A 16,627-nucleotide genomic window follows, 5' to 3' on the forward strand; every position below is an offset into this window, starting at 1 on the left:
TATTTAAAAATAAATAAACAGTCATAAAGGTATATAACTGTTTTTATTTCTTTGCCTCTTTAATATTTACCTTATTTATTTTTTTGTCATTTATTATCTTCAACTTCATTTTTTTATTACTTATATTTAAGTATTTATTTATGTGCATGTTATCATATTTTTGTCTGTTTTATTCTTCCTTTGTATTTTTTTACCCTAGTTATTTCTTCGCTGCTATTTCTTTCTGCCTGCCATTATAATATAATTTCTAATTACATTTATTTGTTGATTGTATTTTTGGTGGCAATTATTTGTATGCTTATTTATTTATTGAGCATTTATTTATTTCTGTATTTATTTTTAAATATGGCAGAGTTGGTCCTCCATATACAGCTCTATCTACAGCATATCTACATGCATAAAATGTCCCTTTCATGTTGCCTTAACTGCTGTATGTCAAGTTACTGAGGAACAAATGGGGTAAATGTGTGTTCAGAGTAAACATTACATGGATGTCTGGTACCTTGTTCGGGTGCCTTGACCCATTTATTTCTACTGTGTAGTTCTGCTCACTTTATTCCAGCTCAGTCCATAGATCTCTGATGGGAAACTTTTTCCTTCTATAGTTTCTTCTTGTGCAAATGCTGCAAAGCTGCCTCTCTGACAGTCAATCTCACACATCTGCGACTCAGCACCTGTGTCTTACCTTAATACCTTTCCTGTCATAAGGCCCCTCTAGAAGTAGTGTTATCATTCTTCTATCTCCTATTAAGTGAGATCACATTATACGATGTATTATTAATATGAACTGTTTCACATGAAACACTAGTACTGTACATACTATTCTCACCAAACTGTGATAACTGTGATTAAATTCAGTGTAAACAAATGCCATATGTTGCCACCCCTAAAAAAATCCTGCCCCCCTCTTGCCACCCCATAAATATTTTTCTAGATCCGCCCCTGTCGGTGAGCAAGACGATCAGCGGTGTGAGCGCACTGTGGATGTATGCACCAGTTAAGTGCGTGTGCGTGTTCACCTTGCGCGGGTGTTTCGGGGAGGTGGAGATGCTGCTTTGTCATTGAGGAGCTCAGCAGCAGCAGCATTCTCCCACTCCGGCACGTCCGACTCCCAGCATGCTGCATCCTGATGCGCTCCCCAGCGCGCCCTGTCAGCTCACATGGATTTACGTGTTTCTCGTATTTTTCCACTTCGGTCTGTGCGTGTTGACTAAAGCGGCTGCAGACCATTGACTCATGTCAATGTTTAAAGCGGAGCAAAGCGGCGCGTCCCAAGAGTCAGAGAAGATAGGAGCCATCCTGAGGATGCGCCGTCGCTGCTTTGCCTCCAGCGGGAGCCCAACTCTGTCACATCCATGATTTATCCCTCTGTTTTCACGCTCCCTCCTTAGAGAGCATCCTGTCATCTGTTTGATCAACATGGAAAGGTTCCAGTCTTCCATGCGCAAACGGCTCTACAGCTTGCCGCAAAACATTGCGCAAAGAGCAACTGTGACTGAAGGCGAAGGCGACAGCGGCGACAAGGACACTAAAAGGAAAAGTATTCGGCTAAAACATTTGTCCTCTCTGTCTCCGGCAAGCAGCTGCAGGAGCATCGAGGAGGCCAGGAGCGAGGAATTGGAGAGGGACGCGTCCGCGCTGAAATCCAACTTGAACGGGGACTGCCGCTTCTCCCGGAGCAGCATCTCGTCCATCACCGGGAGGCATCCTCCGGACTCGGATCCCGCGGAGCAGCGGCGCCTCCTGCCCGAAACGGAAGCCGGGGCGAGTGAGAGTTCACCTGGGGAGCCTGGCCCCGGGGCCCCGGAGCGGGCACCGAGTCAGCCGCCCGTCTTCGACCCGTCAGCTTTCATCAAGTTGGAGGGATCGGATCAGATAATACCCGAAGATGAGCGACTGTATCAGGCCGGCTTCATGCACCGACAGTTCGGGGCAATGCTCCAGCCCGGAGTCAACAAGTTCTCCCTGCGGATGCTGGGCAGTGAGAGGGCCGTGGAGCACGAGAGGGAGCGCGTGAAGTCTGCAGGTTTCTGGATAATCCACCCATACAGTGATTTTAGGTAAATCATTACTGCAAAAACTGGATTAATAAGCTGCATTAAATCTATCAAACAGTTCTAAAACATTTGGCCTTAATTGATCCTTAGAAAATAAAAATATAGAAACACTGTTGCTGTTTTAATTATAGAACCTGATCAGAAGCATGGAGAATAAAACCCAAACGTGTTTTGCATTTGAACTGAATTTTGGGAACATGACTTTTTTTTCCAAGCTTCAAACACATGCAAAATAAACCCTTACAAGTAAACATTTGATGTTAGAAAAGGACTTCAATTGCAAACAAAATCCTCTTACATCCTGGTGGTCATTGTGCTGCTCTTAGAGCACATAAGCAGGGTGTTTAAGCTCTTCTTGCTGTCCGGCCTGGAGATGTGTGGGCGTGAATGTCCATGTTTTTATTCACACATGAACAGTAGGACCTACCCAACCCCACTATGTCCTTATCAGTTTTTAATGCATCTATCTATCCCATATTTAACCGCCTCATAATTTCCCCAGCCTTGCTGCACACTCCCCCTGCTCTCTGCATGCACGGACCGGATGTGTATCACCACCATCCAGGGATTTTCATGACATATAACCTTGAGGCTCACTGTCATCATATTGTATGCTGATGTGTGTCACTGCAGGGTTTTTTTTTTTTCTTCCCCACTCATCTGAATTGCATTTTTTCCATGTTTTCAAGCTAAAGTAGAGGATTACAGAGAGAGGAGCAGCGGCTTGGAAATGGGGTAATCAAAATAGGGTAACATGACCATTCAAGATATTAGAAGCAAACATCAGTGGAGATTATTACAGCACAATTAGTCTAATGGAGCAGAATCGGTGTGGACAGGGAGGGGATACGCCACACAGCATGGACAGACAGAGAGGGAGTGTAGAATAAAAAGAGAGAGAGATTGAAATGAAAATGATGTGAGGAATCAGGGCGTCCAGCTGTTAACTGTGAACTTGTTTTATGCTGTGTTGGTACCTCGTGGTCTGCTGGGTCATGTTTAGTGTTAGGATGAGGTATGGCCTCTTAAGGATCTAAGATGTTTGCAGCTCTAAAGATTAATGCAGGATTTTGTTTTTGTCTTTCATCAGTAAGGCTATGCTGCAGACACTCATCCTCATTTGCAGAAATATCCTCCAGAAGGTGAACACGCAGTCAGTGGTGGTTCTAGACCAAATGAACCAGGGGGCCAGCGTGTTTTTCGTTGGGGCACAGAAAAGCATGAAACAGGGCGAGATTCAAATATATTAAGAGAGCTGCAGAAGGGAAATTTCTATTAAATTAGGTTTAATTAAAATTCTATGTCTTATTAAGTCAATATGCATTAAGAATTTGCAAAATTTTGCATATTTTTGACTTAAAATAAAGTTGTAAGTAAATAATTTTTAAATGTCAAATCATTCTGGCTTAAACATGTATATAAATGTGCTCTTTATCAGACCATATTTTCCCATTTTTAAAAAAATCCTGTCTTAAAATCTGTGCTTTTTTCTACGTTATCTTCTGCAGGCCAGTTAGTTCTACGTCAGCCTGAACACCCAAATTCAGCCAATCATAAATCAACGGTCATCTGTCAATCAAATTTTTTCAGTCATAGCATCTTGATTCATGTGTCTCAGCTAATATACGCAACGGTTGAAATCAGAATCCTTTCCTTTCCCATTGAGTTGCGTCCCAGTGTTCACGGGGATGGACGTCTGTGTCTTCGGCAGGCGTAGAGCTAACAGAACTGGCAGCGTTGCGAGGCAAGGGCTCAAACATGGACGGCTGGAAGCCTTCTACACCAAACCAAGCTTCTGCCGCCTTGGCTCGTTACTTTAGTTTTGAATCTTTTCAATGGAGTTACCGTTATTATTTTTCACGTCATCAATACCAAATTCAATCTAATTGGATGGGAATCTACGTTGCATATGACGCACCACTACAAGATGAATCGACAGATTCGGCGGTATTCATTGGCGGCAAATCATTGCAGCTTGGTGGCGGTGGCGTTAGCATAGTAGCATGGACGACGAGATGATTGAAAATGAACACAACGGAGATCCAGTCCTATTGGCAGACATCCATTTAAAATGTAGGCAACGGCATGAAAAAAGTGGTTTCTACTTTTACTTTTATACTTTAAGTAAATTTACAAGCCTGTACTTTGTTACTTTTACTTGAGTAAAGAAGTTTAATCAGTACTTCCACTTTTACCAGAGTATTTTTTAACACAAGTATCTGTACTTTTACTCAAGTACGGAAAGTGAGTACTTTTGCCATCTCTGCCGCTTCCCTACGACTTTAAGTTAAAATAACCGTTTTGTATAAAATCTGAATTAGAACTCAAGAAAAACTAAAACATTCAGCTGTAAAAAAATTGATTATTTGTTTAATTTGTTTTGAAAACAACATTTAGCAGATGGAAACTGGGCTCCTATCTCAATACCACTGAAGCTATTACCCTATTTTTTTTTTTTAATAATTAGTAAAACAGAATTTCTTTAAAGAAAAAATAATGAATTAGATCCAAAAGACCTATCAGTAACCATGTCTCTTCCAGTGCAGATCATCATTAGAATTTCTTTGAGTAATACACTATATTGCCAAAAGTATTTGCTCACCCATCCAAATTATTGGAATCAGGTGTTCCAATCACTTCCATGGCCACAGGTGTATAAATTCAAGCACCTAGGCATGCAGACTGTTTTTACAAACATTTGTGAAAGAATGGGTCGCTCTCAGGAGCTCAGTGAATTCCAGCGTGGAACTGTGATAGGATGCCACCTGTGCAACAAATCCAGTCGTGAAATTTCCTCGCTCCTAAATATTCCACAGTCAACTGTCAGCTGTATTATAAGAAAATGGAAGTGTTTGGGAACGACAGCAACTCAGCCACGAAGTGGTAGGCCACGTAAACTGACGGAGCAGGGTCAGCGGATGCTGACGCGCATAGTGCGAAGAGGTCGCCAACTTTCTGCAGAGTCAATCACTACAGACCTCCAAACTTCATGTGGCCTTCAGATTAGCTCAAGAACAGTGCGCAGAGAGCTTCATGGAATGGGTTTCCATGGTCGAGCAGCTGCATCCAAGCCATACATCACCAAGTGCAATGCAAAGCGTCGGATGCGGTGGTGTAAAGCACGCCGCCACTGGACTCTAGAGCAGTGGAGACGCGTTCTCTGGAGTGACGAATCGCGCTTCTCCATCTGGCAATCTGATGGACGGGTCTGGGTTTGGCGGTTGCCAGGAGAACGGTACTTGTCTGACTGCATTGTGCCAAGTGTAAAGTTTGGTGGAGGGGGGATTATGGTGTGGGGTTGTTTTTCAGGAGCTGGGCTTGGCCCCTTAGTTCCAGTGAAAGGAACTCTGAATGCTTCAGCATACCAAGACATTTTGGACAATTCCATGCTCCCAACTTTGTGGGAACAGTTTGGAGCTGGCCCCTTCCTCTTCCAACATGACTGTGCACCAGTGCACAAAGCAAGGTCCATAAAGACATGGATGACAGAGTCTGGTGTGGATGAACTTGACTGGCCTGCACAGAGTCCTGACCTCAACCCGATAGAACACCTTTGGGATGAATTAGAGCGGAGACTGAGAGCCAGGCCTTCTCGTCCAACATCAGTGTGCGACCTCACAAATGCGCTTCTGGAAGAATGGTCAAAAATTCCCATAAACACACTCCTAAACCTTGTGGACAGCCTTCCCAGAAGAGTTGAAGCTGTTCTAGCTGCAAAGGGTGGACCGACGTCATATTGAACCCTATGGATTAGGAACGGGATGTCACTTAAGCTCATATGTGAGTCAAGGCAGGTGAGCAAATACTTTTGGCAATATAGTGTATGTCTTCAGTTCAGGGGCCAGGACATGATCTACAGGGGCACCAGCCCCTGTTGGCCCCTGTCTGGAACCGCCCATGCACACAGTGAGTCAGCTAAATACAGTGGAACAAATACAGTGACAAGAAAACATATATTCTCCCTTTACAGGCCTATTCCTTTTTTCCCCCCATTTTTGTTATACTCAATAATTAAAAAATCACATATTGATGATAATGAAAATTCAAAAAGTGCTTTTTGGATTATAATTGAGAAAGAAAATATTCACAGCTGCCAAGTTAAAAAGCAACTCCTCTCTAAACCCATGTAGCTCATTGTTTCAGTCGTTGCAGCAACAATTTCCCCCAAAATAACTTGCAATGATTATTTGCGATCAGTGTGGAAGAATTGTTGGTCTACTCTTCTTTACAGAAGTGCTGTGGCTCAGCATCTTTTTTTTTTATTTCAGAGCCTCTTTAGGGTCTTATTCCAATTTTTTTTGTTTGTTTGTTTCAGTGAGCTGCTCAGAGGACTTTCTGTTATGCTTTCAGTTATCATCTGCTGCAAAGCTCCGCCATGTTCAGGTAAACTGATGACTGGACATTATCTTTCGGGATTTTCTGTGGCAAAGCAGAATTAATCATCCAGATGTTTCAGCTTTCCATCCAGGCAGCAAAGCAGCTTCAGACATGGGCGGATCTAGACAGGGGTCAACGGGGGCCTGTGCTTCTGTATTTCTTTACAAATTCTGTTTTACTAATTATTTAAAAACAATAAGGTGATATTGAGATAGGATCCCAGTTTTCATCTGCTAAAAGTTTTTTTCAAAACAAATTTTAAAAATTACTTAAAAAAAAAAATTACTTAAAAAAAATTACTTTTAAAGATTAATTTTTAAAGCTGAATTTTTTCTTGAACTCCAATTCAGATTTTTTTTAGAAAAAGGTTATTTTAACTTAAATTAAATAAAATATGCAAAATTCCTAAATTCTGAATATATATTGAACTAATAAGACTGCATTTAAATTTAACCTAATTTAATAGAAATTTCACTTCATGCAGCTCTCATTACTGTATATTTGAATCCCTTGCCCTGTTTTTTTTATTTCATGCTTTTCTTTGCCCCCATTAAAAGACGCTGGCCCCCTCCTGGCCCTCTGGTACATTTGGTCTAGAACCGCCACTGGCTTCAGATCATTACACTTCCACCACTGTGTTTGGTTGTTGATATATTTCTTTTTATATACATATTGGTACTCTGCCAGTCAACACACTGAAAAAGGACTTGCGTTACGTTTTGTCTATTTTCAAAAGTCGACGGAATATTTTCCCCAATGTTTCAAAATAATCGTCAAAACACAAGACATTTTTTTTATAATGTAATGAGAGCCTTTATATATATTTTTTTCCAATATTTTAGAGCTCTCCACTCATTGTCATTTTGTTCAGGCTCTTTTTTTTTTATTTGCTGAATCATGAAGATCAACCTCATCAGAGGGATGTCAGACCTGCAGTGCTTAAGATGCTTTCCTCGGTTCTTTGTGAGCGCCGTGGTGAGTTGCTGATGCAGCCTAGAAGTAATTGTCCTCGGAAGGTTCAGCATCGTTTCTTCTTTATTTAAATTCAGGCTGATGGCTGTCATTCTCGCCCAAAGCCTTAGAAACTGGTTTGTAATCATTTTTAGGCTAAAACATTCCCTATTTCATAGTTTCTTTGGATTGGGTCGTCCGGTAGTGATTTCTGGGATTCATTTAGTCCACATAAAGTTGAGCTTTAAGCTGGTTGAGATTAATTTTATATTCACTGTATACTTCGTTGGACACAAAAAGCAACATATTAAGGTACCTGTAAAGGGGAAATACTTTTCACAGCAATGTTTGCCGTGTTCTTGTATCTTTTTGTATTGTTCACCAGAGTAGTAACTGCTGTTAATAAAAGCTTTCAGTGCACGGTGTAGCAGACAAACTGAACTGGCACGATGTGCAAATATGGTTAATATGATTGCTGGTGGGCCTGAGCCACAGTACAGGTGTGTGTTAAGCCACTGAGCTGCATGCAGGCTGTTCTGCTTCAGCTGTGAGCTGGCAGAGAGAGATAAGTATCTCTGGTACAAATGTGATCCCTTTTTTTTCAGCTGTCCTGATTGATCTAAGCTCCTTTCACATTTTTAAGCCTTGTTGTGTTCACTTTGCTTGTGACTCCCCCGACTTTTTGCTGTCTTAGCGTGTTTGCACGCCAACTCAGATCATTCCTCCAAGGATCCCTGATTGTCAGGGTCTGTTTTAATGGAAACTGTTCCTTACAATGGTAAATTCTTCTCCATGCCAGCGCACTGCTTCCTGGGAACTCACTCAGCTGATGAGCCAATAAGTCGGTCTGTAGAGGATGGCGGTAATGCACGGTCCCCTTCAGGACCTTTGTTTTTTTTACCCAGCTGTTCCAGTGTTCTGCAGCTCTGTGACGTGGACAGAGCTGTAATGCTAACTACTTAACATCTGGCTGATGGGAGCTGACTTCTGGAGATGACATGGATTCCCAGGAGATAACGGTGGATTTAGCCAGAGTGGGGACGTGCAATTAGGACCAGTGTGTCAGCGCAGAGACAACAGGGCAGATGTGGAGAGGAATGCAAATGCTTTGTTTGGCAGAGAACAACAGAAAGCTGATTAGGACAAATGGTCTCCATCCCCTTGTTGTTTCTAATTCCGACTTTTAGTGCAGGTTCTATATAATTAATTTCAAGATAAAGAAGCATCCAATAAGCAGTGTCCCATCTGAACTCTTCAATGCTCGTAGTGGAGGCTTAATGACTGAAGCTCTTTGTGACTGAGCAGTAAGTCGGGGATTCAAGTTCAACAGTTGCTAAGCTGCCGCTGCGGGACCCTTGAGTAAAGGCCATAACCCTGTGAACTTTGCATTATTGCTGACCCTCTGTTCCAACTCTAAAACGGATATATGGAACATTTATATGCACAGTAAAACAAAGAAAGATGTTTCTATAATATTAAAATTACAATTTTTATTTATGATTGTGGACACTTTTTAATTCATCAGGTCTTGTTTTGGTAAGAGGCAAAAATGTTTCTTTACTGCAAAGCCTTTAATTCAATTCAGTTCAGTTTATTTCTATAGCTCCAATTCACATCATGTCATCTCAGGTCACTTTCCAGTTCACCAGATCATCCAGTCAGATTGATTCAAAGTTTTCTATCGAAGGAAAACCAGCTGATTGCATTGAATCATTGACTCTTCAGCAATCCCTCACACTAAGCATGCTTGTAGCGACAGTGGAGAGGAAAAACTCCCTTTTAACAGGAAGAAACCTCCAGCAGAACCAGACTCAGTCTGAGCGGCCATCTGCTGAGGCCGACTGGGGTTCAAGGAGACAGAAGCAGACATACTTTAGTTCTTTCTAGCATATAAGTGCAGAATTTTTCCAAAATATACAGATAGATTTATTAGCAATCTTCTTTAAGATGTTCAAAAGTCATTTAATGGAGGATAAAAAAAGGTAACCTTTCATTCAGTGGAGAGAAAAAGAAGCATGTTTATGTAAAATAGAGTCAATAATGACTAGTAGGCTTGTCCCGATCCGATCCACGTATCGGATCGGGACGCCGATATTGGCAAAAAAATGCGTATCGGCAAAGCATGTAAAATGCCGATCCGGTTTAAAAAAAAAATCCGGTCCGTATTTTCCAGTTTCGCCGATTGAAACGATCCATTCCACTTTTTTGCGACAGTGTTCCCCTGTTTTGCATTTTTATTAAAGCTTACAGTAATACTTGCACCTTTAACTGTTTACGGTTTTACTGTTCACTGTGCAATTTCAGATTGCTATTCGTAATTTTGTCCAGTTTGTGTGTATCTCTTAATAAACAGGTAATTTTGTTGTTACCAAGCAGTGTGTTTTATTCAATCTCACCTAATTTAGCTGGCTAGATGTTATCAAGAGTACTAAAACCCTTTTCAACATGAGTCTTACAACTAAGGCTAAATACTTTAACTTAAACTTAAATACATGCTCGGATAGGCTGGTATCGGCCAGTATCGGTATCGGATCGGAAGTCCAAAAACAATATCGGTATCGGATCGGAAGTGCAAAAACAATATCTGTATCAGATCGGAAGTGCAAAAACCTGGATCGGGACATCTCTAATGACTAGTGGCAAAGGTAGTTGGATCCTTATCAAACCTTTCACCCCATACAGGTTTAACGTGTAGTACAAAATGACTATTTAGGTTGATGGGGTCTTTATATAATCTGACACAGAGGCTAATTTCTTGTATAATTGGCCACAAGGCTGCACCACAACTTAAGTGTAATATTTATGGTTGTTTTTATTATAAATTTTGTGACACTAGTCACTTTTTTTCTGTTCCCAGGCTTAAACGGCATCCTGTGATTTCCACATCTTAACAACAGATTTGACAATATGTACATATTTCATGAAATATAATATAACAGATAGAGTAATTAAAAATTCAAATCAAATTACAAAATTACTTAAACCCAAAGGGAAATAAAAGGTTGCAGTACAGTAACTCCTATGTTGTTTTTTTAAACAGGTGTTGTACAGTAGGTGTTGATAGCTCTAGGAAGGAAGGATCTTCTGTAGAGGTCTGTCCTGCACTGGATCTGGAGATCATGATTTTCTTAAGGGATTTGACCTGCATGCAGTAAACCACTCAGACAAACCAGGGTAAAAGTTTAACAGGTTTATTGAGGAGATGAACGGGGTTGGATTCAGGAAACTCATGGTACTGGTGAACCGGAACTGGAAGAGGGAAGGGAAGTATCAGAGGTTAGTTCAGGGTCCGTGGGAACTTTGAATAATGACTTTGGAGAAACAGAGAAAATGGGACTCATGTTAGTGGAGAAAACCTTCTTCCCAGAATCCAGTCTTGTGTGGGTTAACCAGCGGGAGGAACTCGTTGGAGGGCAGACAGGTTTTAATTTGGTTGGTTCCTGAGGCACTATGGAGGGGACTGTCACTTGGAATCCAGGAGGTTTTGAACGGAACTTGTGGAGGTTAATCCCCTGCTCAGTGTGAGACTCAAACAATCCTTCCAGGGGAAGAAGGCCAAAAACATCCAGCTTGCAGGATGGCTTCCTGCAGGAAGTGCTAAATGAGGAAGTTATGTCCCCTAAAAAAGCCGTTGCGCCTCAGGGGCTTCCTCACGGTTCTTTTCCTGGGAGCAAGATATTTACTACTCTTAACTCAAACTGGGTAAAAACATATAAAAGGGACTATAAAAAGAGGAGTAAAAAGTAACAGAGTTTATTTGAGATCAGGTCGTTACAGGACAGAGAAAATGCTTGGAGCTTGCACAGCTGTGGGCTCAAAAATCACGTCCACGAGCGTCCGGCAAAGATTGAGCCCCGAACAAGGCCATCTTCTCCTTCTCATAGCTCATGAGTCTATGTGTTGTATCATGTGGATGCTTAGTTGTCCGTATCAGAAACTGACAAGGATTACAGATAGCTCTCCTCTATCTGTCCGGCTCCAAGATGCGCCCATATCCTGTGTATTTTTAAAGACACGAAGGCTGTCCTGATTAGATTACCTCCGTACACACAGTGACATCCACAATGTGAAGGAAGGCCTTCTACTCTCTCTAACCCGGCTAACAAAGTAACAATGCACATGATGTATAAAGCATAAACCTTACAGAAGGCAAAGACAAAAACACAGTTAGAACTCAGAGAAACAAAAACTCAGTTAGACTCAGCTAATCTCAGCTTGGCTAGAGTACCCCAAACTGGCAAACACTCTGGCGTCGAGGTAGTGACAGTCCACCGCTTAAATAGTCCTCAGTGATGAGCCAACCAGCCGCAGGTGTGCGAGAGGACCATCGAGAACAGGGCACCACCTGGTGGTAGAGAAAGACACACAAAAAACAAGCTGGATTCCTAACAGGAGTATCTTCTGACTTAAGGTGACTCTGTTGTTGTTTCAAAAATCTTCTAAAGAGGATACTCACCGTTGTCCATAACCTTCTTGACTTTATGAAGAACCTTGACTTTGTTAAATAATCTCCAGAGGTTCTGGATGAGTTCCTAGAGCAGAATCTGCCATCTTAGTTAGCTTGTTGAGCTTTTTTAAGTCATTAGCTCTAACACTGTTACCCCAGCAGATTATGGAAGAGTAGATCACCCTCACAGACTCGCAAATATGTAGCATCTTGCGGCAAACGCCAAAGGACCTAAGCTTCCTTAGGAAGTCTGTCTCTCTCCCTTCCTCTAGACGGCTTCACCAGCTCTCTGTACTCAGCTTCCTGTCCACCTTCATGAATGTAAATGCTGAGCTTTATTTAGAGCAGGGGTCTTCAACGTTTTTCAGGCGAAGGACCCCCAAACTGATGACAAGATGGAGCGGGGACCCCTTAATTATATATATTGTATGAAATTGTGTTATATCAACCTGGTCCTATATTCACTCTATTACAGATGGAGTAATGTAACTAAAGTAATCCCTCCCTGGGATTATTAAAGTATTTCTGATTCTGATTCCTGGTTGATGGGACAGGTGTTGTGAATGAAACGGTGCCCAGCTTGAAAGAGCTCCTGTGTGTTGCTGAATGTGAGCATTGATGACTGAAAGACATCTTCTGCCTCCATTTATCTGTTTACTACAGTCTGTTCAATTCATGTTAATGTGGATTTAAAGACATTTCAATTCAGGAGGGAATATAAAAAAAAAAAAAAATGAATCAACCAAACGTTTCGCGACCCCCATGCAGTACCTCCGAGGACCCCCTAGGGGTCACGGACCCCCTGTTGAAGACCTCTGATTTAGAGATATATATTTTGAGCTGGTGTGTTTAACATTGAGCCTTTCTGCAGCATTGGGGTTTCTGGTGTTAAATGATGTATGCATGAACAAATACCCACTAGAAAGCATAGCTGAGGGTCTATGGTGCTGTGGGCCTGCTTCTCCTCAAAGGGCCAAGGTAACTTTATTGGAGTGTTTCCCTCTTTTCTAGTGAGCATTAAGGCTATGTTTCGCAGTTGGTGGGTAGCTCGTGATGCGTCCATGCGTCTGTCTCTTTCTACCAAATTTTGTGTTGACCATGTAGGTGTGCCTGGCCTCTTGCTGAATTGCTGAGAGGTTAATAAGGGCTCTGAGTCTCATCAAACATGCAGTCTGATACATGCATGCATGAATAAAAAAAAAAGGCCAATAAACAAACATATATAAGCTGTATATTTAGTCTTTTTAATAATGTTTTGGAGGTGCTGGTGAAGATTCTCAGTCATCCAGATCATAGTCATTCCAAAAAAGTTAGAAAACAATCCACTGGACTTTGTTTCCAAGTTTGAAGACGTTTCTCTTCCATCTAGGAAGTTTTTTCAATTCAAAATGTCAGAAATAGCGTTGAGTTCCAGGCTTTATACAGTAGCCCAACAAAGGCTTGTTTATGCTCAGAAAACATGCAAATTGGAACAGACAAATAGTTCCACCCCTTTGGAATGGGGGTCGTTTGGCTTCTTTGTTAGCCTGCAATGCCCCATACCTGTCTATGTCTCTGAAGGAGGGGTGTTGTTCAAACACTCTTCATATAAAAATCAATTATAGCTCATTAATAACTCTTATTTTTAAGATGAAAAAGTAGCTGCCATTTTTAATCCCCTTGTAAGAACATCAGCTTTGAGTTGGTATATTTGTTTTTATTATCTCAGCTTATTTGGACAATATTCTGTTGGTTTTCACTTTCAGAAGGAGCCTTCTGGCTTCAAAGAAGTTAATTTGTTTTTTTGAGTTATAACAAGCCTGGAATCATTTTAGAAACAATAATAAAGGTACTGGACTAATTCAAACCCTACTTCTGTTGTTCCTCATGCCGACTTTAAAAGCACCAAATTCAAAACATAAAAAATAAGTTTTCCTAAAAACGATGCGCATATTTTGATTACTGAAAAAAAATGGAAAATTTTAATTGAAAATCTCCAGAATTTGCAAAAAGAAAAAGAGAAGTCAGTCAAGGGACTCATGTAGTCTCTAACACACAGAAGACCTTTAAAAAGATTGGAAAAGCATTATTTTCTAAGTTATTCTTACTGCAAAATGCTGTATATAGAATGTTTTCCTTAATTATAAAGCATCTTGCATGGTTTGGTTTGTGGTTTTCAGGGAAATTTCTTCTTGCATTTATATCTTCTTTATATATTTTAATCCCCAGCATAACAAATACTAATATTAGCAAATAAATCTTGACTATTCTTTACACTGTTTTACTTGTGCATTAAAAAAAGTATCGAAAAACAAAAGAAAAAACATTAGCTGTTCATCTAGCGGCCCTCCAGAGGAGGATTATCAATGTAATTTTCTGGGACTTTTTTTTTTGGCACCATGTTTTTTCCCCCACATTGTTTACATTTGATCACTGCTGCACTTTATGGAATGGAAATGTTCATTTACTGTCTGAAAAGCTGTTATAGGAGCCATTTGTAGTTCTGGTTTCGGGCATTGCTGTGGGTGAAATCTATTTGTGTCACCGTAAGGACAGTGAGTGAAGGGTGTGGGGAGGTCACACGTTTTTTTAAATTCTTTCTATTCATATACTGGTTTGTTTTAATTATATCCACCTAATGATCAGTACTAACATTTTCTTTGCATGCTGCCATAGACGGCCAGCCAGGAATCTGGATGGCATTCTGTGTGTGTGCTTAATAAATGGAAGTGTCTCCCAGGCTGGACTTTCCCCTTTAAGCTTGTTAGGACCTGGATTTCCCGCACCCAGAAGTGACCACAATTAGAGGCAATTTGATAGTTGCTACAGCTGTACTAAATAAAATTCTGTTTCATATACACTCTGTGTATTCAAATTGACAATAAAAGTTGTCCAAGTCTAATTTTGTCTAACACAGAGGTCTTCAACAGGGGGTCCGCAGAGGTACTGCATGGGGGTCGCAAAGTTTTGGTTAATTAGACTTATATTCCCCCCCTGCAATATTTTCCACTAATTGAAATGTTTTTAAATCCAAATTAACATGAATTCAACACACTATAGTAAACAGATAAATGGAGACAGAGGTCTTTCAGCCATCAATACAGATCTGCATTTCTGAGTAAAAATAAGTCAAATATCTGACAAAAGAGTGGAAATTAGAAGATTATATAAAAAATGTTTTGTTATTGTTGTTCCAATAAGTTTAATAGTAACAGAAACATAGACTCTAGATTTGTTTAGTTCTTCAAAAAGTCAGAGAAAGAATATCAAGATTTGTTGCATAAAATATCTAAAAAACATAACTTATATTTTTACATAATCTTCAACATAAATGACAAATGAACCAGAGAAAAGAGGTCAAACAGGTATAGGATAGCTGTAACCTAAACCTTTTTTTTTTATATTCCCTCCTGCATTTTTTTCCACTAATTGAAATGTCTTTAAATCCACATTAACATGAATTAAACACGCTGTAGTAAACAGATAAATGGAGGCAGAAGATGTCTTTCAGTCATCAATGCAAACATTCAGAGACACACAGGAGCTCTTTCAAGCTGGGCACCGTTTCATTCACAACACCTGTCCCATCAACCAGGAATCAGAAATACTTTAATAATCCCAGGGAGGGATTACTTTAGTTACATTACTCCATCTGTAATAGAGTGACTATTGGACCAGTTTGATAGAACACTATTTCATACAATATATAAAATTAGGGGGTCCCCGCTCCATCTCGCCATCAGTTTGGGGTCCTTAGAAAACGTTGAAGACCTCTGATCTATCATATTCTTTATATTAGTAATATTTCCTCCTATTCAAAACAGAAAGGTAACAGTTGTTTATACTTGTACTAAAATAATAATGATAGTTTAGTAGTTATAATGACTTTTTTTATTACAACAATATCATGTTTTGATTTTGGTACTTTGAGTTAAGCATAAATCTATGATAAATACCTATTTAATCTAATGATAGTTTTCAAGACCTTATTCTAGAGAAATAAATCTAATTTCTCTACTCCTTAAAGGGAAAGACGAGGATAGTGGCGGCCTAGTGGTCAGGGCATAGAGCTTGGAATCTTGAGGTTCTGAGTTTGAGTCCCACTCCCACAGACTGCCACTCTGGCTCTCTGAGCAAAGACCCTTAACCCCTCAGTGCTCCCCGGCGCCGCATGATGGCAGCCCACTGCTCCCCAAGGGAATGGGTTAAATACAGGGGGGAAATTTCTCCAATGTGAGATCAATAAAGTTCAGTTATTATAAAATGTTATAAGCAGATACAGGCTAACTGATTAGCTGCTCTGATAGCCAGCCTACATCCAGCTGCTTAACAGACATGCCAATAGTTCCTTTAGATTCCACATTATTAGTGTCCTTATTTTTTTAAAAAGCATTTTTTTTCCCTCCAACAGCTGCTTAAATAGTGTTTGGCAAGCTAAATAAATAGATATCTTAATTTGATCGAGTTTAAATTTGTGAACTGATGTTTGGGTTTTTCCTCTTAAACATTCTAAAATGACTTGTCTACCTTTTAAAATAACTATTTTTTTTAGTTAATTAGAATTTGTCGGACATAGATTTAAAGTTTTCAGGTTTTGTTGTCATTACTATACTCAGCAGTTAATATTTAAATTATGTTTTCTTGTTTTTAGCTTTCTGTAGTATCCTCTATGGATTCTCATTCTTTGTTTCTCTTTGTTTAATTTAGGTCTGTCTATCATATTTGTATTTTTAACCAGAATTTTATCATGGTTACATAATGACTGTCCTCTTCTTTTTGCGCCATTAACTTTTTCATTAGTGTAGAATCCTAAAAA

At 40.1% G+C, this 16,627-nt stretch overlaps 1 protein-coding gene across 1 annotated transcript in view; it reads left to right on the forward strand.

The window, feature by feature from the left end:
• The first annotated feature begins 1,419 nt into the window (after positions 1–1,419).
• LOC119787363 (potassium/sodium hyperpolarization-activated cyclic nucleotide-gated channel 1-like) overlaps positions 1,420–16,627 on the forward strand; it is a 35,920-nt gene continuing 20,712 nt past the window's right edge. Inside the window, exon 1 of the mRNA XM_038291185.1 lies at positions 1,420–2,060. Within this exon, the coding sequence (XP_038147113.1) occupies positions 1,420–2,060 (641 nt within the window). The remainder of the gene's footprint in view (positions 2,061–16,627) is intronic.

The sequence above is a fragment of the Cyprinodon tularosa genome, unplaced genomic scaffold (genome assembly GCF_016077235.1).
Source record: "Cyprinodon tularosa strain WSP-4 unplaced genomic scaffold, ASM1607723v1 ctg296, whole genome shotgun sequence".
Lineage (NCBI taxonomy): Eukaryota > Metazoa > Chordata > Actinopteri > Cyprinodontiformes > Cyprinodontidae > Cyprinodon > Cyprinodon tularosa.